At 39.0% G+C, this 23,079-nt stretch overlaps 1 protein-coding gene and 1 pseudogene across 3 annotated transcripts in view; one reads left to right on the top strand and one right to left on the bottom strand.

Annotated features, from left to right (window-relative positions):
- Arhgap32 (Rho GTPase activating protein 32) overlaps positions 1–23,079 on the bottom strand; it is a 234,202-nt gene that overhangs the window by 108,798 nt on the left and 102,325 nt on the right. For 2 of the 3 annotated variants that reach the window (XM_031343500.1, XM_031343498.1), the window contains exons 3-5: positions 13,196–13,287; positions 12,388–12,429; positions 11,973–12,057 (exon numbers count right to left, since the gene is read on the bottom strand). In XM_031343500.1, coding sequence (XP_031199360.1) covers positions 11,973–12,057; positions 12,388–12,429; positions 13,196–13,287 — 219 coding nt within the window. The remainder of the gene's footprint in view (positions 1–11,972; positions 12,058–12,387; positions 12,430–13,195; positions 13,288–23,079) is intronic. The other variant, XM_031343499.1, reaches the window with a different exon arrangement.
- Positions 7,238–8,676, top strand: LOC116072519 (annotated as a pseudogene).

Here is a 23,079-nt window from a genome sequence, read left to right as displayed (position 1 = left end):
TCTCTCTCTCCCCCTCCCTCCCCCTCCCTCTTTCCCTCTCTCTCCCTCTCTCCTCCGTTCCTCCATCACAGCAAAGAGAATGTTGGCTAGGAGTACATATATCCTAAACTAAACTCCAAGTTTCATAAATGCAAGTATCTCTCTTAGGCTACAAATCCCAAACACATTGAGATGGCTAAGCAGGTAAAGATGTTTGCTACCAAATGTGATGATCTGGATTCAATCTCTGGGAACCATATGGGCAAACAGGGGAACCAACTCCTATAAGTTGTCCTCTGCTGTACCCCATGTGCCAGGTCATATGCATGGGTACACATTCATTCACACACAAAATAAGTAAATGAATGAAAAAGAACTTCTATCTAAAATATTTCAGAGAGTGCTAGATAATCTGGTTTATTATTTGACTTTCATCTCACTTCTCACAGGATTCTATGACATATCTGGGATATATGTCTTTATTTTTCTTGAACAAATGAGAAAACTGAGGGCCAGGAATGATAAAGAATTTACTTCAGATAACAGAGGCAACAATGTAGCCCATTGTATTTTTAGTTTTCAACTAGGGCATTTGAAAACTATGGTTGACTCTTTTTGTTAAGGTGTAAGTTGCACTTGATTACTGTTTTCTAGTTATAAAGGAACATTCATTCCACAGGAAATCAAAACAAGTAACATGGAATAATAAAACTATTTAAATTGGCACAAAAAAAGGAACATTCAGAATGACTGTAGCATAGAATTAAGTTCTTAAGCAACTCTTATCTCAAAATCCTTTACTGAAACTGTTGTGAAGAACCAGTGGACCATGTGCAAACAGATAAAATAAATTATTCAAATTACCTTATTTTAAATGAAAGTACAGGGCTGTGGATACAGCTCAGTGTTAGAGAGGCCCTGCATTTAATTCCCTCCAGAAGGGATGAAGGGGAGTCCAGAGCCAGTGTGTTGTTAGTCTAAAACATTTTACTCTCCATTTTATAGACAGAGACAAAAAAAAGGGAGTGGGGGGCAACCTAGCATACACTCTAAGTTCTAGACCTACCGGGGCTCCAGCATAAAATCTTGTCTCAAAATAAATACAATCCAGGCTTCAAAAAAAAAAAAAAAAAAAAAAAGGTGTATTATTAGTCTTCAGTGCTCTTAGGTTACACTTCCCTGCCTCTCTAGTGAGAAGAGTCACGGCTGCACTCCTTGGCTGCCTGCAAGGCTCCTCCCCAGAAAGCTCAGACACAGGCATTAAAACTTACACTTTCCCATGCCACGTTTCTGACTAAACTTGATCTGTACCTTGTATTGAGGTTACTTAACAGCAAAAAACCTTGGGTAAAAAGACAGATAGGTTCCATTTACCATCCTAACACTAGATGGCGGTGTAACATCGCGCACAGAGGAAGGGAGTCCAGCTTCAGGTTGATAAAAGTACAATCCATTGCTTCGATAAATGCTGCAGGAGACTTTTTCCCTTCTCACCATTAACTATTTTGTGACATCAAGATAAATCATTATTTCTGTTCATGAGATACTACAATTTGGAAAAACACAATGAAAGTTGCCAGGAGCATAGTAACACAGTCTTGTGTTGCCCAAGACTTCTAGGCTGTAGTATACAATGCACAGCCAGGCTCAGCACTAAATTCAGCACTAATTTGGTGACCTCCCAGGAGTCAGGGATCACCAGACTGCCTAAAGAAAATAGCAATTATCTTTTGTTTTCATATTTTAATTTCCCTAAACAAAATATACTGGTACACCAACAATCATAGTTTGTAGTCACCAAAGTACTATTCAAAGAAAAATACAAAAAAAAAAAAAATTGAATATACATATTAAAAATCAGTGGGTGGAACACAACTTTAATGGTAATGTTCTGAGTTAAATACCCAACAATGTGCCCAGATACTGACTGGATGAAAGTACATGTATTATTAACAATTCCTATAGTATTGTGCTTCTCTCAAGAAAAGATATATGACATTAGCAGCATAATATTAATAGAAAATATAGAGGAAAGAGTGGTTTATGGCCAAGAGCTTTTGTTAGGTAAGTACTAATAAGTATATTTTCTCAACTTTTGTCTATAAAAAGCAGAAAATAAAAAATAAACTTATCAATCAAAATAAAATAAATAAAAAGATAATATATTTTAAAACTAATGTTTTGAAAAATGACAAACTAAGAAGACTAAAAACTGGCTTTCTGATAAGACGTAATTTAGAGTATTTTACAAATTTTAAAAAGCAAGACAGGTACTTTTGTTAATATAAAAGCTAATGTTTAAAAAAGGCAAAAACAAACTAGAGCAATCTTATTATTAATTTGAAATAATAATTAAAGATTAAAGTCTTTATTGGGAAGTTTTCAACAGAAAAACTTAAGAATCCGTCAAACAACATGCAGCTCTAATTAATGCTGACTATTCCAGGATACTTATTAAAAAGAAGCAGAAACAAACAAACAAGCTTAGGCAGAGACCAATTAATGACAAATTAGCAGAGTGATAAAAGAACTCTGTTTTTAAAACACGTGTAACATAACAGAGCATGCTGCAGGACTGTAAAGATGTCAGAACAATCTATTTCTAGAACAGAAAAAACTCTGCATTTCTACTAATTTTTTTAAATGGCTATTCGCACTCGGTGGAAGCAGACGGAAGTAACACAACCTGGCAGAGCCTTCTTCCTGCCTTCTGCTGTCATGTCCCTTTTCCCTTCACCCTGCCACATCTCAGCTTTTAAATCAGATCTCACAGTTCATTGAAAACTGCACATCTCAGGTCTTTAAATCAGATCTCACAGTTCATAGACAGTTTCTTAGCGAAAGAAACACTTGTCATTACCAAAGATGCATCAAGGAATCCTCATACCAAGATTAAGTAACAATCTGGCCTGTGGTCAGGAAAGCAAGCACAGTGCAATTAGAATACAACACATGGCTCACCACTCCATCACAACAGCATCACAAGTTGCTGAAGTCTTCTAGGATGCTTAGGTAATCTACCTGAGGTCACTGTGGCAGATGAGAGATAAGAAACAACAGAGGAGCTCACCCTATTTCTGCAATACAATGCTAAGTGCTGCCAACTCAGCAAAACACACACACACAGGACTGAGAACTATTTCATTAGGTACAAAGTTAGAACGTAGCGAGGGAATGCTCTTAGGGATGCCGCACGGACAGCCTGGTTTCACATGCTGGCTCTAGTTTAGCTTACGCCCCAGCACGTCCTCAGTCACTCAAATATCCATCTCTCTAAGCTGGAACAGAACACAACAGTGTAGAAGAAGAGCCTTGGAAGACACTAATCAAGCTTAGTAATTTCCAAAGGGATGACCTGTGGATCAACACATACTGGAGAATCCATCAATCTATCTTCCCCCATGAATCCAAAAATATTAATCTTTACTAGACAATAAAAATATAAATATACATGTATCTATTTCCAAACTATAGTTTGTTGGTTTGTCTAGTCCTGTGCCAGACCACAGTAAAGACAGGGAAAACAATAGTAATGATAATAAAAATAAAAAAATAAAGTATTCTAAGATATAGTGCATAGAAAGAGAGAGACAAGCTGTGAGGTATTGTCATTCATTAGCTGAAGAAAAGCAATTAATTCAATTACCTTAGTTTACCAGTTCTGTGAACAAAACACAAAAAGATTAACAATGCCTGCTATTTTCATGGGTGTTGAACAGAAGAGTCTCACTGTTCCCATTACAAACTGGCATAGATTAACACACACACACACCCTGCTCTTGTGTGTGGTTTAGCTTTCTGCAGCTTCAGGCACCCATGCCTTCCAAAGTGCAAAGGCACTAGCTGGAAAGTTACAGACATAAGCAGCTCTAGACTAGAGTGATTCACAGTGCCGTCCTGCCCTACGAGACACGCAGCATCCATTGTGTACCATACTTGTACTGTGTAGTATGTAGCCACTTGATGTTCAGTCATCTTCCCACTATCAGATTACCATGGTATTGCAGGACTCATATTTAAATAATCTTTACTTTATACAATAATGGCTCAAAAACATAATGTAAATAACTAGCATTTTATTAAATATATTACTGCAATTATTCTATTTTATTATTAGTTGTTGACCTTTCACTATTGTTGTTATCTTCTTACTACACCTCATTTTTAAATTAAACTTTTTTCACCAGGTGGTAATAGCACACACCTGTAATCCTATGGAGGTACAGACAGGTAGATCTTTGTGAATTATGGGCCAGCCTGGTCTACAGAGTGAATTTGAGGACAACCAGGCTACACAGAGAAACCCTGTCTCAAAAGATCAAAATTAATTAAGCTTTTTTCATAGGAAAAGATAGTATGTAACAGAAACCTATACTATTATAGGAATACACTAGAAGGTTCAAAATGCATCCCCTGCAGGTTAGGGAGATCACTACATTAAAAAAAACCAACAATAACACCCCCCCAAAAAAAAACCTAAAAATAAATACCAACATTTTAAGCATACATACTCCATGATCCATAGTCAGACGAATAACGCAGAGTATCTATTAACAAGAAGGTAACTAAATAAATTATGGTATAATTTTTTTTTTAAGTGGGACTGAGAGATGATATGTAGACTAGAGCACTTACTGTTCTTGCAAAGGACTGCTAAGTTACTAGCACATCTCTAACTCCAGTTGCAGGGGATCCAACAACTCTGACCACTGTGAACACAAGCCCACACATGGTACATATAGATGCATGTAGACAAAACCCACATAAAACAAAAGGAAGTACTTTTTAAATAAGATAAAATAGCATGTTGTAGTTATGTGAATGAGAATGTCCCCCATAGACTCAAACATCTGACTACTTGGTCACCGGTTGGTTAGAGGTATTTGGGTAAGTTTAAGAGCTATGGTCTTGATGGAGTTAGTAGGTAACCAGCTGCAGGGTTTTGAGGTTTCAAAAGTCACCCAGCAATCTCAAGTCATCATCACTGCTTAGAATATGTAGTTCCAGATGTGGGTTCTCAGCTGTTCCTGCTTCCCAGTCTGCTGAAACCCTCTGGAACTGTAGCCCATTTAAACACTCGCCTCTGGAAGTTGCCTTGGTCATTGTGTTCTATCACAACTGAAAAGTAATTAATACACATGGAGCTGTGAAAAGAGGGAATTACACACTTATAGGAATGGTCAAATTGCCCCAAGATTCATAGTTTCAAGTACAAAAACATGTTCAAGGGCAGTGCATACAGCAGAGCGCACTTCTGTCTTAAAAATGACACAGCTAGATGGCTGGCTGTTGAGACAGCTATATCTATAGATTTTACCATATACATAAATGTTTTAAAAAATCACATTGATACATAGTAGTTAACAGAAGGAATTTAAACTTTCACTTGCACTTCTTATCACCCTTCTTACATGTGCACAAGTCAACTTTTCACATTGTGACAAAACACCTGAGGAATATAACTTAAAAGACCAGACTCTGGTTCATGGTTTCCTAATTTTTTAGTCTACGGTGGCAAGACAACGGAAACCTGACCACACAAGGCACTGATGCAAAAATGGCACAGATGTTGTAGGAGTAACCAACCACAATCTGATCAGCTCCTAAGGTCCACTCCATGAGACAGAACCTGTGCCTGAAGCTGCTTGGGTTGCCAAGAACCCAAGCAGATCCACCATGGAACTAGGGGAAAGACAAACACTGCTCTTCTAGTAAAGGAACAGAAATAAAATGACTCCTAACAACATTCTGCTGTACCAACAGACCAATAGCTCGGACATTATCAGAGAAACTTCCTCCTACAGTAGATGGGAACTAATAAAGAGATCCACATGAGACAATGTGCAGGGTGAAGGAGCGTAGGACACTCAGCCCTAAATGGGATGTTTCTATCACACCCCACCAGCCACGGACCAGGAAATACTGAGGAAAAAGACAGAAAGAGTATAAGAGCCAGTGAGGACAGAAGACACCAAGAAACAGTCCTGTCGGGACACAGAGGACTGATGGACATCCAAACTAAGAGACAACGGCAGCAATTGCCCAGGGCCAAACAAAATGGGATCCCAGTGCTGGAAGGGAAAGTGGGCACAAGCCTTTATCCCTAACCCAGAAGTCATCTCCAACTGTCAACAGTTGACAAACTCAAAATTAGTTTTCTCCAATGGAGTCTTACTACATATACAAACCACACTTAGGATCAGGCCCCATAACAGCAGTAATGGCCAATAAAAACTGACATCTTCCATCATAGTAGGGAATGACAGATAACTACAATTACAAGATTTTAAGAGCTGAGGAAAAATATAAATGTAGAGAAATTTGTAAGTCCCAAAGAAATTCCTAAGATCAGAGTTTAAACCAATAAGGTAAGTGACTGAAGAAATGTTCCAGAGTTGGGACATATTAGAAGGTAACACCTGAGCCAGCCATTGACAGTGTGAACAGCCTACTGACATGTAACAGAGATGCCCAACAAGACTGATCAATTCTTGTAGGCACATTTTAACGAGTATTCTTGTTTATTCCTCAAAATATATTTTCAATCTCATATTCAATTATGTGTAAGAGATTCATTTACCAAAAATATGCTTAGGATCAAGTATACTAGGGTTTACCTACTGTAGAAAGCAATAGGCTTATAAAATGATAAAGAGATTAGCTGAGACAAACAAGCCTTATTTTTGTATGAAACAATGTAGAATTGTTTGAAGGTCAGTATTACTGTGTTTAGTTTTCCTATAAATGGCATTCAACCAGACTATAAAACATAAAACCATATATAAGCTAAAGCACAAATAGCAGGCCAAAAATCACCAACAGACAGCCAAGCCAGGTGGCTGCTATAGTTCTTTTACTATGAAACTCAGCTCATGGAAAGTCATGTTTCCTACCTAGATATGACTTAGACTGAACCACATCATACGCAGAACCTGAGAGAAGTCATCGGAGACACCTTGCTCCAAAGGCAGAAAACAAACTAGACAAAACTGAGAAGAGCGACTTCTCAAGAGGAATGCATCCAAGTGGAGTATGGCCAACATATAATAGAATGTTCTTGAGTTAACTCACAAGGTGAACAAAGTTGGCTCCTATGAATCGCCCCCATACCCACATTCCTGAAATTTCCTGACACATCAACATAGTCCAAAAAACCTTCACTCGAAAAAGTGTCATCAGAGCCAGAGAAGACACTCAGGTCTTAGGACTCTTGTCACCCATGTCCTAATCAGGATCATCTCCCTAAAGATCCATCAGAATGGTCTTCCATGCCCCACTCAAACTCGTGAAGCTGTCTTCACAGAGTCTGGTGAGGGATGAAGTATTGAACATCTCTTCTTTGAAGTACCTACCAAGGGAATCCTTCCTACCTCTGTTCGAGGAGGCCAACACTCAAAGAAAAGCAGAGATGATTAAGATCCTGGTGGAATATTGGCCCTATTCTTGCCCTCAAGTTGGGTTACTGATTAATAAACCCAACTTTCAGACCTTCCAGGCTATACTGGATGGGTTAGACACATGACTGAAACAGATATCGCCCCAGAATGTGCAGGCTTCAAGTGGTTCACTTGAATGAATCCCATGCTTCCTCGGATATGCAGGATGGAAGAGAGGGCAGAAACTACATAATAGAAATAGAAACTATGCTTAAGAAGCAAGTAGAGGAGGTCCACTCAAGATGCACAAGGAAACAGCGTTTGAGGCTGTTCAGTGACCTTTCCTTTATGTCTTCCCTGCATGAAGATAAACACCAAACACAGTTTTTGCAGTGGGCAAAGGAGAGAAAGGATTTCCTGCATCTGTGCCGTGAGAAGTTGGGAGACTGGAGCAATAGAAGTGTCCAAGGTCAGGAATATGTTAAATTTTTTACAGCCAGAGTTCATCAAGGAGTTGGAACTGAGTACAGTGGGGAATCTGTCCAAACTGGCAAAATTTGTACCTCACATTAGCAAGACAAGAACTCTTCAGAAACTCATGCTAATATGCATCTTTGGAACAAGGATTTTCACACAAGAGGAGAAGTGGAACGTCACCAAGATCATTTCTCTGTTCCCCAAACTCAGTTCTCTCCAGCATCTCACAATTGATGATGTCTATTTTCTCACAGACCACATGAAAGAGTTGTTCAGGTATCTAGCCCCATTGGTGTCCCTCGAGATCACCCTGTGCCGGCTCTCTCAGTCAGATTTGGAGTCATTTGCCCAGCATTGGAAGTACAGTCAGCTTAAACATCTGTACTTGAGAAGTGCCACTTTAACTTACTTGCATGTCAACCCTCTAGGAGATTTCTTAAAGAATGTCACAGATAATCTGCAGACTCTGAACTTAGAAAACTGTAGGATGAGTGACTCTCACCTCAGTAACCTTCTGCCTGCCCTTATCAAACGCTCCCAGCTCACTAGCATCAATTTGTATGACAACAACATCTCCAAGGATGCCCTGAAGAACTTTCTGCACCATACTATCAATCTGAACCAGTTGACCACAGAAATGTATCCTGCTCCATTAGAGGTCTATAATGAGTCTAAGTATGTTGAAGTAGATACATTTTCTCAGTTTGGTGCTGAACTCACGGAAACACTCATGGGTGTAAGGCAGCCCAATTCAGTCTCCTTTGGTTCTTATTCCTGTTATGACTGTGATGTACGTTATTTATATGAAGATGGCGATCTCATACATTGTTTGTGCCAGGAGTAATAACAGAAATATTCCTTCTGGATACTGAGAGATTCCTAGGGAACTGGTCTCTCACCCAGAGGACCCAAAACACATGGCTTTGGACATTTCTCAGTGTGATGAAACAATGGTCCAAACTCCTGTCAGGACTGAGTCTTCACTGGCTTTCTCCTATCTATGAAATTATGGTCAGATCCTAAAAACCTGATATTCTCTGTGATGTGCTTCTCAGTCATTAGTTGGCCCTCAAGATCATAGTCAGAACAGTTCTTTGACTGTACACAATAATATCTAACCTTGTTTCACATGACCTCTCAATGTGCAGCGAAGTTATTCTGACATTCCCTGTTCTGCATCTGCCTGGTGGGTGGGTCATGTGTAAAGTCTTCAAAGTAGCAATGAATGCAAAGCCAAATCTTAAGGAAGGGAGTTTTCATGAATGAGCACCAGTTTGCAATCTAGGGTAGTAGCCAGGCTAGTAGGAGTTGTCCGCCCTTCAAAGATAGAAAACAACGAAGAACAAAGGAGTGGGGCATCAGCCACCTTTTTTAATCCTTTTCCTTTCTAATGATTCATTGTAGCTTAGACTGGCCTTGAATGCTCCTCTTTCCTCTACTTAGATTAATGAGGTTGCTGACAGATAACCTCCAAGGCCAGCTTGTAGAGCACCTGACTGTGAGGCACTATTCTTCAGTGTTCCTAACCTCTGGTTGGCTTCTTGCATATTAAGGACTCAAGTAGTCTCTGTTCTCTCTAAAAGAATTGTCAGTCCCTAGGAATTGCATAATAGATGTACCTGAGACTACTACCCAATGTGTTCCCTTGCATCTCTCTATATAATCAGGTTTCATTAAAGTATGCACCAAACAAAAAAACAAAAGCAAAAACAAAAAACCCTCACTCATGCACTATAGGATGATGACTATAGGAGGATGACAAAGCAAGTTAGTATTAATTGTTCCCTCATTTCTCTTCTAGTTGACAGGAAGCAGAAGCATAAGAACAGAAGTAAGTGTAACAAAGGACTGTTTCCAGCAAAAAGTCTGCCTGATGTTTTCCTTCATGACACAGTCCTCTCTCTAAGAGATTTGAACCTTCTTTTTTTTTAAGATTTATTTATTGTTTATGTAAGTACGCTGTAGCTGTTCTCAGACACACCAGAGGAGGGTGTCAGACCTCATTATGGGTGGTTGTGAGCCACCATGTGGTTTTGAACTCAGGACCTTTGGAAGAGCAGTCGGTGTTCTTACCAACTGAGCCATCTCACCAGCCCAAGAGATTTGAACCTTCTAATAAGCCACTCATACTTTCTCAGAAAAGTCAAACCCAGCTGAGTACTATCCCTAGTCTATATCTCTTCCATACACATATTATACAACTTTCAATCAAAAAATAAAATATGAAAGTTTGGTACTATAATATCTTACAACTCCACACACCTCAGCAATGAAGGAAATGAAATACAAAGACATATACCTGCTTGCTCAAGTTCAGGAAATTCCTAACTTCCTAGTAGAAAGGCTAACACTAACTAATTCCTAACTGTAATTCCATTCTATATGCTTATTAATAGCAACTTTGGTTCTGTTTTAAAATCAGAAGACTTCTGGCCTGTTAACTAATGCCAACATTTTAAATAATCATCTCAATTTTGCTATATATCTCTAGACTACTACTCCTGATATCTGTGAGAAGTATTGGTATCTCAATATTTTAAAGACAAAAACAAAAAAACAAAAAACAACAACAACAAAAAAAAAACCAACATACATATACATACATACCTACAAAGTAAGTTTACCAGGAAAGGATTGTAAAGCTATGCAAACAAGTTAAGTCACTCATGCACTTAAAATAATCACAAAATGAAAAGTATGTTTAGTACTAGCTTCTTTAATAGCTCTTCTGTAACAAATTATCATTTGTGGTTTAAAGAGAATGGTCTCCATAACGTCACATGTTTGAATGCCTGTTCTGCTGTTGGTAGAACTCTTTGGGAAGGAAAGGGGGAACTATTTGAGAAGGAAAGGGGGTTGGTCTTGTTGAAGGAAGTGTGATACTGGGAGTGGTATTTGACATTTCAAAGGCCCATGGTGCTCCCAGTTAGTATTCCCTCCCTCCATCTCCCCCAACCCTGCCTCCTGGTTATTGTCTCAACATGTAAGTTCTCACCTATTGCTTCAGTACCATGCCTGCTGCCCTCCCTACCACAATGGTCATGGACTCTACTACCCTCTGGAACCATGAGTCCAAAATTAAATGATCTCTTTTGTTTGTTTGTTTTTTGTTGTTGTTGCTGTTGTTTGGTTTGGCTTGGTTTGGTTTGTCTGTTTTTCAAGACAGGGTTTCTCTGTGTAGCCCTGACTGTCCTGGAACCCACTCTGTAGACCAGGCTGGCCTCGAACTCAGAAATCCACCTGCCTCTGCCTCCCAAGTGCTGAGACTAAAGGCTTGTGCCACTACTGTCCAGCAAATTATCTCTTTTGTAAGTTGTTTTAGTTGTGGTGTTTCTTCCCAGCAATAAAAAAGTAACTAATGACACAAGTATTAAACAAAGTACCCTTTGTTTGGTGACTTGCAGTCAAGTGTTAAAAATCTCTGTTGCATCTTAAACTGTAAATTATCTGAGAGTATCCTGAGCTTTCATAAATCTTATAGATCAAACCCACCTAACTAGGCTTTAAGATGCAATTAGTAAAAGTAACACACTGTGACACATATAATCACACCTGGACGACTTGCTTCTGGACAAGGCAGAACTGAATTATCAGGTGGAGAACTGCTCTATGTGGTGTATAGAAATCAAGGTCTCTTTCTATTCTACTATCTTGACAAACAAAATGAAAAAATAGCTTTTGTTGCCCTGGGAAAACAGTTTTTATAAAATAATCACAACCTGCCCCCTTTAAACCTTTCATTCTTCGCATTAAGCTGTTGGTGACTTATCAGTGGAATGTTCCATGGGATGCCATGGGAGAATGTAGAAGATAATAATAGCCAATATATTAGAATCAAGTGGGAGCACTGCAGTCTTCCAGATTTCAAAACTCAACAAGTGATTGATTTAAACAAGGCAGTGGTAGCAAAGCTACATAATTTCAGAACACAAAGCTACATTGCAAGTCCATGGACAACTAACAAAAAAAAAGCAAAGAATTCCCTAATTGATACACATTAGTGTGGAGATTAAAAGGATATGTCAACTTGGCATTAAGTACTAATAAATAGGAAAGAAAAAACCTATATCAATAAATAAATACCAAAATAACAAATACCACTTATCTCATTTCAAAATATAGGAAATGTTTCAAATATACCTGTATGCTGCCAAATTCCACGTTCTCATAATGAAAATGTGCACATTCAGCCATCTTTGGAAAGTGTCCCTTTGTGAAGGGTAACCTAGAATACATGAAAGTAAATATTAAAAAAGATAGTTGACTACTAAAAATTAGTCGAAAAATCATGAATTTCAGAGCTCATGCAAGCAAAAATACTTGATAAGCACATGCATGTGAGCCACAAACATACACACCGACCTGTTCAGAAACACATGTAACCAGATGAATACTGCATTGAGTGGACAGATATGAACCAAAAATAAAACATTAAGCCTCTTAATCTTGCCTCAAGTCAATGCTCATAGAAAAGCCATACTTTTGGCAAAGTAACTAGAATCTGCCAGCTTCTAAGGAAAGCAGAGTTCACAACACATAGCACACCAGAGTTTACCTGTGAATGTTGTCACAGCCCATCAGTCCAGGAGGGGTGGACCTGGGTACAGAACGAACATTTTATCCTCATCTTTCCTAGACTTACACCAGAAGTTTATTTCCCTGCCCAGTCCTCCTTTTCCAAGGGAAACGCTAAACTACGGAGGAGCCAGATGTAGTGGTGCACACCTTTGATCCCAGCACTGGAGAAGCAGAGGCAGCCAGATCTCTGAGAATTCAAGGACAGCCTGGCCTCAAAATCGATCAAGGGTAGCCAAGGCTGTTACACAGAGAAACCCTGTCTTGTGAAGAGGGAGGGAGGGAGGGAGGGAGGGAGGGAGGGAGGGAGGGAAAAAGGGAAAGAGGGAAGAAGGGAAGGAAAAACAAAGTAAAGAAAGGAGGGAGGGAAGGGAGGGAGGAAGGGAGGAAGGCAGGAAAGCAAAGATTCAGGTATTCCATAGAACAATAAACGCTAGATATCTCTTTCAAAAAAGCAAACCTAGGAATCTATAATTCAACCAAAAAGACTGATTTTCCTTAATAAATGAGATTATGAATTAGAGGTAAAGAGGCCAGCTCTAGATGTTCTTGTTAGACAAATGCAACTTAGTAAACAACAATATATAAGGATGAAAAATGAAGTATGTTTTTAGGAAAGTGAGTTGCGTATAGTCCCCTTCAGTTCATTGTTGAATTACAATGTAAGGCTTAACAATTGAAATTGTTACATGCATAGAAAGATCCGACCTAAATAACATATTTCTAGGAAATGAAGAACTGACATCCATGGTAGAATTTTCTTGGAGCCCACTCCTGGCAGCACTTACTTCTTCACATGCTTAACCTTCATGCTCGCTGTACTGCCACACGACTTAAGAGTGAGGTCTCCAGGTATCTCTGGGACATCTGCTCCTCTTGCCTTAGGTAAAAAGAAAAGGAAAAGCTATGGTGATTCTGTTAGCATTGAGACTTCTCTTATGAAAACAGATTACAAACAAATTTTTACTAGTACTTCTTAATCTGTACTAATAGAAACATGCATTTTCCTTTAATACATTTTATGTATTTTCTTTTAAATTATGAACTTACTTAACCACTAGTAATTCAGAATAAGCTAACAAAAATATTAAATTTAAATACCTGAACTTACCATATAAAAGAAAATTTACTGTAAAAAGAAGTGCCCTGAGCAGACCTTGGGCACAAAAGTCAGTCCCACAACACCCAGAGGAAAGTCCACGCCCAGGCTCACTAACACGTCCAGGATCATAGGATCATAGGTGAGGAGGACACAACATCTGTGCCAACACCAGAAGTAACAGGGACCAGTGGGACCCAGGCACACAGGAACTCCACCAGTCTAATGGCACAGGTTCCTTCCAGTCTTACTGGGCCGGTGCCCTGAGCAGACCTTGGGCGCAAACTCCTCAGCAAGTCCCATAATACCCAGAGGAAGCTCTACTCCCAGGCTCTCTAATAGGCCCAGGATCACAGGATCCCAGAATCAGCTTGACTCTGAGGAGTTCTGATACAACCAGGATCACAGGAAGGACAGGTTCCAGTCAGATTTAGCAAGCACAGGTAACACTACAGACAACCAGATGGCAGGAGGCAAGCATAAGAACATAAGCAACAGAAAGTAAGATTACTTGACATCATCAGAACCCAATTCTCCCACCATAGCAAGTCCTGGACACACCATCACACCTGAAAAGCAAGATTCAGATCCAAAATCACTTCTCATGGTGATGTTAGAGAATATTGAGAAGGACATAAATAACTCCCTCAAGTAAATACAGGAGAACATGGGTAAACAGCCAGAAGCCCTTAAAGAGGAAACACAAAAATCCCTTAAAAAACTACAGGAAAACACAATCAAACAGGCGAAGGAAATGAACAAAACCATCCAGGATCTAATAATGGAACTAGAAACAATAAAGAAATTATAAAAGGAGACAACCTTGGAGACAGGAAACCTAGGAAAGAAATCAAGAGTCATAGATGCAAGCATCACCAACAGAATACAAGAGATAGAAGAAAGAATCTCAGGGGCATAAGTTATCATGGAAAACACTGACACAACAGTCAAAGAAAACACAAAAAGCAAAAAGTTCCTAACCCAAAACACACAGGAAATACAGGACACAATGAGAAGACCAAACCTAAGGATAATAGGTGTAGAAGAGAGTGAAGACTCCCCATCTTAAAGGGCCAGTAAATATCTTCAACAATCTTCAAAATTATAGAAGAAAACTTCCCTAACCTAAAGAAAGAGATGCCCATGAACATACAAGAAGCCTACAGAACTCCAAATAGACTAGACCAGAAAAGAAGTTCTTCCCGTCACATAATAATCAAAACACCAAATGCACTAAACAAAGAAAGAATTTTAAAAGCAATAAGGGAAAAAGGTCAAGTAACATATAAGGGCAGGCCTATCAGAATTACACCAGACTTCTCACCAGAGACGATAACACCTAGAAGATCCTGGGCAGCTCTCATACAGACCCTAAGAGAACACAAATGCCAGCCCAGGCTACTATACCCAGCAAAACTCTCAATTACCATAGATGGAGAAAACAAGATATTCCATGACAAAACAAAATTTACACAATATCACCAGGCAGTGGTGGCACATGCCTTTAGTTCCAGTATTTGAGAGGCAGAGGCAGGTGGATTTCTGAGTTCAAGGCCAGCCTGGTCTACAGAGTGAGTTTCAGGAGTGTGCAGCCAGGGCTACACAGAGAAACCATGTCCTTAAAAACAAAAAAACAAAAGACAAGCAAACAAAAACAAAAAAAAGTTTCCAATATCTTTCTACAAATCCAGCCCTACAAAGGATAATAGAAAACACCAAAACTAGAAGAAACAAGAAAGTAATCTTTCAACAAGCCCACACAAACACAATTCCACCTCCAACAACAAAAATAACAGGAAGTATCAATTACTTTTCCTTAATATCTCTTAATATGAAAATTAATATTACCAACATATCCTAATTAATTGAAATTCAAAAATATGAGGGATTAGAAACTTGTTGGCTGTCATCCAGTGATCTCTCTAATTTTGTATTTGGAGAAATAGGTCCAATATTGTACAATCCATATATACTTTCTGCTTGTTTGTATGTGACAGTATCTTGCTGTGTACCACATAATGGTCATGAAATCATGCTTCTCCTATCTCAGCCTCTCTATTAGTAGTATTGTTTATTCATGCTTTTACACTATACTATGGTTTTCAGAACAGCTTATATATTTCAAAAGTATTTATATACCCAAGGGAGATATAGACAATTAACTCGAGAGGTAGCTTGTAGGAAAGAGAACAACAAAGAGTGAGACTGAATGCTTTGCTTGACGTTTGTAGCTCTTGTATCAAGTTTGAAGAAGAGGACTTTATAAGTTACTCTTTCTCTGAGATGAATGCTTTTCAAAATCATCACAGCCAATGAACCAGATTCTTACCCTCACCTAATGTCTGCACCACCCTCCAAGCAGAACCATTGATCATTGAAACAGCTGGTGAATGACTTTATAGATAGACCATCTTAATACACATACCATTTCTTAAATGAATGTAACCTGTTCTCTGTAGGCTGAGAATAAGGACTATCACTCAAGTCAAATAGCTTTGACCATAGCAGGAAATCTGAATCCAAAAATCATGCCTACAATTCATTCCTTGGTGCAGCAGACTGTCAACTCTTGGCTTAGCTACGATGGAGATAAAATCCTTTGGTGATGTGAGGGTCAATGAAGTACAGCCTTATTAAAATGAACTCCAATGTCTAAAAATTGTTCTTATTTTGGGTTTGAAGCACAGTAAGAGCCAAGATTTTAAGCTCTACTAAAAGCAAACCAAACTAACAAACAAAAAGTATTCATTTTTTAAAAAAACTAATAGTGATATATTATTTTAAAATATCATACAGTTAATATGTTTGGAGTTACTTAAAATTTATATTGAGAAAAACATGTATTTTCAGTATTGCTGTAGACAAGCATCTACATAATGCTGTTCAATTGACTGTTGTCTTATATCAAACAATTTTTATAATACTCATTTTTACTGTTACATTTTATAAATTTTAAAGAATATGATAAAAAACAAAAGGTATGGCAGGTATGTAAGGAGGAGTCTCTGGGAGGATTTGGGGGACAAAAGGGAAAGAAGAATGTGATGTAATTCTCTTTACTTAAAATGTTTTTAAATGTTAACAAATTCAGATAAATTGAAATTTAAAAAAAAATGTAAGTCTGCCAACTTGTCTAGTAGGTGATTCCCTCATTTTCCTTTTTTAAATGTTTTTATGTTGGTATTTAAAGATATTTTAGCATAAGAATAACTGATGAAGGATAAGAACTGGTAATATAATACTTGGGTGTGGGGTGGTAGACTGTGAGAGAAAACCTGGTAAGGACAAGCTAAGGCTAGAAGCCCTAGGTCCCTGAACAAAGGTTAGGGCTTCTCCTGTTCCAAGCACCAGGACCCTGACATGGAGCCACAGCCCCCCATAGAGAGAAGCCCTCCCACATGTAGATAAGTCATCCCTCTCAGACCAAGTCAATAGGAAGCACCTACTGTCAGACCTCAAACCACCCCAAAAGCTGTATATAAGATCCTATCCAGAAAGAATAAAGGTGTGAGAACTACTTCATCTGAGAGCGCCTGTCAGAACTGCTCTCCTGAAACTTTTGCCACCAGAAGCTCCCCTGCACTACCCTTGCTGCCTAGCTAGCCTTCCACTGGCTCAGCCCTATTCAGGTCAGTGCAGTTAGTGCAGCATCTTGGAGCAACAGCAGCAACTGCAGCAGCACAGGGGACAGAGGCAATTCCCCCTCCCTGCCTGCAACCTTTCCCTTCCCGTGAACCCTTTCACCTGGCCTGGCCAGAGATCTCTGTCGATAGCCTCCAGAATACAGGCCTACACTTGGGGTTATAAAATAACTTTTAGATGAGGGGGAAATAATTCTAGGTCGAATAACACAAGAGATTTATAAATGGGTTGAGTGGGTCCAAACAACAGTTGGCAGGTGGATTTTTACTATATTGCTTAGGAATATGGTGGATGAATAAGAATGCCCTCAATATCTCAAATATTCTAATGCTTAGTCAAAGGGAGTGGAACTCTTTGATAGGTTTAGAAGGACTAGGAAGTGTGGCCTTGTTGGAGGAAGTATGTCACTGGGGACCTAAACTTTAAAAAATAAAAAATAAAGGCAGGTTTCTGTTTACCAGGAACCTGCCTTAATCTACCCACAAAGGTCAACAGTCTCAGGCATCTAGTTCCTGGTCAATCTGAATGGCCTCTATCAGCTCAAAGACCCTGCCATGCTGATTATCATATAGAATCTTTCAGTGTTTCTGACATTTTGCCCTTCTCTCTGTGCTCTGAGGGATAGACTTGGCAATTTAACATCCCATAAGGCTTTCTTTCTACCCATGGAAAGATCTAATGAGGTGAATTCGCTGCAGCTTACTTATATTTTGTGCTGAACCCCAGAAAAGCCTGTTTATTCAGTAGCAATCCTCAGGACAATGTCACCAACACTGCCACTGGGGGTGGGGGTAAGGGGTGAGGGGCTTGCATAAAGGGCTACTCTCTTCCAAGACTATTTCTAGTAACTAAAAATCAGAAACAATGTAGATTTCTATTAGCAGGGGACCAGATGAGCACAGTAATGCTGCATCCATGCAAACGACTAATCATGGCTATAAAGCAATCAGGGAGACTCCCATCTGCTCCTGTGAAGGAATCTTCACTATGCTACCTTAAAAACAATAAATATGGATATGCATGTGTGTTTTGCTTAAAAAAAAAATAGAAAAGCAGGCAAAAACTAATTTAAATGTTTACCAACAGGGAAGACAGAAAAAGGAATAAAAGACAGATTGTTCCTATTTTGAGATTTTGAGGCCACATAAATGAGTTAAATAACAGTAAAAATAAATTAAAGTGGGAAAAAGCAGCACTCTCTAAAAATAGAGAAATGAAATAAAACAAATGATCCTAATTATATGTTAGTGGCTAGGCAGAGAGGGATTACTTCACGTGGCAGTAAGAAAACAGTATATTCCCCCAAGGATATTTTCCAGAAGTAAAACAAACTGCTTTCTATAAAGCTCATATGCTCATTTTCAAATTATTAAGGGTATAAGATGGGCCAGTGAGATGGCTCAGCACGAGCCTGCCCACCTGAGTTCAATCCCAGAAGCCATGGAGCAAGGAGAGAACCAACTCCCCAAAGCTGTCCTCTGACCTCCACATGCATGCCATGGCACACACATGCTTGTTCTCACACACAAGCATGAGCACATAATAAATAAAATTAAACTTTGAACTGAAATAAAAATAGAAGATAAGCACAAACAAGCAACTACTAATGTCACTGAAAGCCTAAGGTCTTCAGTGTAGGAAACAGTAATACAGAACTGAGGAATCTGAGCAGCAATAGTCACTTCTGCTATGCATGTGAGAATGGTGTGCGTGCTTCCACTGACAAGTGCAGGGGGCACTGAGAATCTCAGACATGGCAAGGCATATGCCTGAGTGTATGGGAAGTACCTACTGATGAGGTTTTGAACTGAGTTCTACATGAAAACACAGCTGAGAGCTGACTACTGAACGTAAAGTGTCAGCTGCTGCACGGGGATGTGTAACAGGAGCAGGTAGCTGTCACAAGGCTTTCATCCTGCTCTGAACACTTAGGAAAGATATAAAAAGCACATGCCATGTTCATCAACTATAGAGAAGACAACTGGAAGGGAAAGTGACACTGAATGCTGAAGGTGAATGACTTCAACAAGCTGCAAGGCACACGAAAACGAAAGCCACGTTCACTGAGAATCAAACAAAGCCCAAATTCAAGTTAAAAGTTCTGTTGTGTAAGGATGGGGTTGGGGAGCATGCTCCGCTTGACAAGAATTCATGAAACATGAACTGAGGCCCAAAACCTATCAAAGCTTAATCTAATCCAAAGGGATTTTCTTTCAGTAAAAAGCCAGTACATTCTTTAGAAACCCATAGCTACAGCAAGACAAGCACTTGCCGCTCTACAGTCTGAGCCAGTTAAACAATAAGGAAAGACTGACCCATTCTAGTAAAACATAATTTGATTTGGAAAAACCTGCAAAAATAGGAAAAGAGCGTTTTGTCCTGTCTGCTTTAATTGGCACCTAATGCCCTGAAAATGACTCTACAATCCTCCCAGTGAGGCAGATGACAGAAGAGTCTTTCAAGTAACCAATTTTGGTGACCACCTATGCAAATAAAGTGGCTGGTAATGCTGTCTGGCTAACTGCAACATCATTCAGCAGTAATGCAACGCACCATGTTCTAAAATAGACATGAAAGGCACCGTCACTCCCCCAGCACAACCTCAACTCTCTGCATCCTCTCTGGGCGGGAGTCTTCTTCAGCATGCAGTAAACTCCCTACTGACGTGTATCAGAACACTAACAAGTAGTAACAGACTCCAAAACTCTTATTCTCTGAAAATAAAATACATGAAGGTAATGTTTTTTGATCACATCTAGTCCCCCTGGTCCCTCTAATCTTTTAAACAAAGACAAAGGAGAAAAATACACTATGTGGAAAGTGTTTAACTTGTCATACAACTGAAAGAAAAATGACCCAGCCACCCCACTGCAACAAAGAAACTGAGGCCAAGAAAGAAACAGTATTTTGTGCAGTGTTAGTCACAATATTTTAATTAAATTGGCAAGTAATTTGGGGATCTCTATACCCTTTAGCTGGCCATTGTCTAAGAGTAAAAAGAAAAAGTATCATCATAAAGTTATTCACTAAAGTACAAAATATAAAATAAATTTAGGACTTATATTTTATGGGATATTGCATAATCATTAAATACATTTACTACAACTTTTTCAATTCTTCTTTATTATCTTTTCTACTTTTATTATCTTTAACTATGTGCAGGGATGTGGGTGTCTGTGTGGGGGACATACAGGTGAATACATTATCCTAGGAGGACAGAGGCAAGAGGCCGAGGATACCCTGGAAATGCAATTACAGAGTTGTGAGCTACCATATTGTTCTGAGAATCGATTCAGGTACTCTGGAAGAACAGCACCAAGTACTGAGCCTCCTCTCTGCCTCCATAGTACTGTTTGCACTAACAATAGCAACATACTAAATACATAAATTACCCCAAGCAATTGGTTTCATGAATAATGATGGATTTAAAATTCTGTACTGTCTATTTTGACCAACTAATATTACCAAATATGGTAAATACACTATGATATATAAAAGCAAAAGAAAACACATAATGCTGCTGTAGGTAAAATTCTAGAGCAAGCCCTCTGCCTACTTCTTCCTCACCTCATCTATCAGGGAACTTCAGTGAAGTGGGTCTGCAGATGAACTGCAGATGATCTGCAGGCTCAGATCAGTCAGCCTTGAAGCACCAGGTTTATCTAGTACAGTAATCCAGAGTAGATTTCACCATGCTAGTAACAGAGATGAAAGTCAAAGAAGACTCTGCTAGCTTTGAAGGCTGAAAGGGCCACTTGAGAATAATTCAGATCACTTACAAGAGCAGAGACATGTTCCTCTTTGACAGCCAGGAAGGAAACCTGGACTTCACTCTTAGGATCACAAGGAACTACCTTCTGCTGGCCACCTGAATGAGGCAGGAAACTAACTGCTTCGTGGCATCTCCAGATGAGAGTTCAGCCCAGTGGGTGCTAGTTTCTGTGTTTTGAGACCCAAAGCAGAAAACATTCCACTAGCCCAACTTACAGAACAAGAAATAATAAATGCCAATGATTTTCAACCCCTAAGCTTAAGATAAAACTATCTGAAAATAAGTTAGAAAATATGGTCATGTGTTGCCATTTTCCACTTTTACTTTCTGAAGATTCAGTTTGTTTCTTGTATTTAGCACTAGAAGGACAGAACACAGCCACTTTTAGACTAATGTCATAAATATTTCTTGATGATAATTAAGATTACATTTCTGCCTAAAATATAAAGAGGAAAATGTTTTCTATCTTTAACTGTTGAAAATAGTACATGAAATTCTATGAGTTGTCTTTATGTGACAAAGCTGCACCTATACAACCAGTCCTAGGACTGTGCTGGCTAATTCTATGTTAACCTGAACAAGCTGTAGTCATCTGAGAGGAGGAAACCCTAATTGAGAAAATGCCTCTCCATAAGAATGGGCTATCGGGCTGAAGAGATGGCTCAGCAGTTAAGAGCACTGACTGCTCTTCCAAAGGTCCTGAGTTCAATTCCTAGCAACGACATGGTGGCTCACAACCAACTATAATAGGATCCAATGCCCTCTTCTGATGTGTCTGAAGACAGCTACAATTTACTCATATAAAAAAGAAAAAAGAAAGAAAAAAGAAAAGAAAAAGACTAGGCTATCGGCGGGACTGTGGAGCATTTTCCTAATTAGTGACTGACGAGGGAAGGCCCAGCCCACTGTGGGTGGTGTCATCCCTGGGCTGTTGGTTCTGGATTCTATAGGAAAGCAAACTGAATAAGCCCTGGTGAGCAGGCCAGTAAGCAGCACCCCCTCTAAGGCCTCTGCACCAGCTCCTGACTCTAGATTCCCTTGAGTTCCTGTCCTGACTTCCTTTGAAACTGTGAGTGAAATACACCCTCTGCTCCCCAAGTTGCTTTTGGTCGTAGTATTTCATCACAGCAAAAGTAACCCTAGGGGCACATGCCTACTATATTCCCAGTATGCAGGAAGCTGAGACAGAAGAATCATGAGATAGAGAGCAGACTGGGCTAAATATACCAAGAAACAACCTGTAGTGGTTTGAACAAGCAATAGCCCCATACATTCAGGCATTTGAGCATGAGGTCCCAAATTAGTGGGGCAGTTGAAGGAGATTATAGATCCTTTAGGGGGTGTGTGGCAGTGTTAGAGGAAATAGGTCAGTTGGGGCAGGTTTTAATAGTTTATAGCCTTGTCCCTCTTCCAGGTCACACTCTCAGCTTCCTATGTGATAAAAGGTGATCAGAGAGCCTCCTGTTCTAACTGCCTGTTCCCATGCCTTCCTTTTCATTATGGACTCCCTCTCTGGAACCTAGAGAAAACCAAATCTTTCTTCTGTAAGATGCTTTTGGTCAAGCTGTTTTATCACAATAATAAATTACCTAATTCAATGTCCAAAAAACAGGAAGGAAGGAAGAAAGAAAGGAAGAAAGAGAGAGAGAAAAAGAGAGAGAGAGAGAGAGAGAGAGAGAAAGGAATCACACAACCCTGCACAAAGTACTATATATCTATAAAATCTACTAGAAAAAAGAGATTTTGATATAAAATTTATGCTATCACAAAAAGACAACGAGAACATACATAAGGTATCTCTGAACTGATAAATGTTTACAGATTCCTTTGAAGATATCTTTAGTCACATATTGTCCCATTTCTGACAAAAGAACAAAAGATAATAAGAAAAATTTAATAATTATTCTAATACCTTAGAAAATAAACATATTGAACCTAGAGTATATTACAGTAAGTGATAGCATCAATATGTAATGCATCCTTAATGGATAAGTATGTCACAGAAAGAATAACTTAGTATGTTTTGAATATTTTCAGAAGAACTTGGATACAAAATATACATACTTAACAAAAACAGACAACTCAACAGTAATAATTTTTTTCACTTATTCAAGAGGCTTGATAATTTTATATTCTCCAGAAAAATTATCCCCATACAG

The sequence above is a fragment of the Mastomys coucha genome, unplaced genomic scaffold, assembly GCF_008632895.1.
Source record: "Mastomys coucha isolate ucsf_1 unplaced genomic scaffold, UCSF_Mcou_1 pScaffold23, whole genome shotgun sequence".
NCBI lineage: Eukaryota > Metazoa > Chordata > Mammalia > Rodentia > Muridae > Mastomys > Mastomys coucha.
This window is presented reverse-complemented; position numbering and strand designations above follow the sequence as displayed.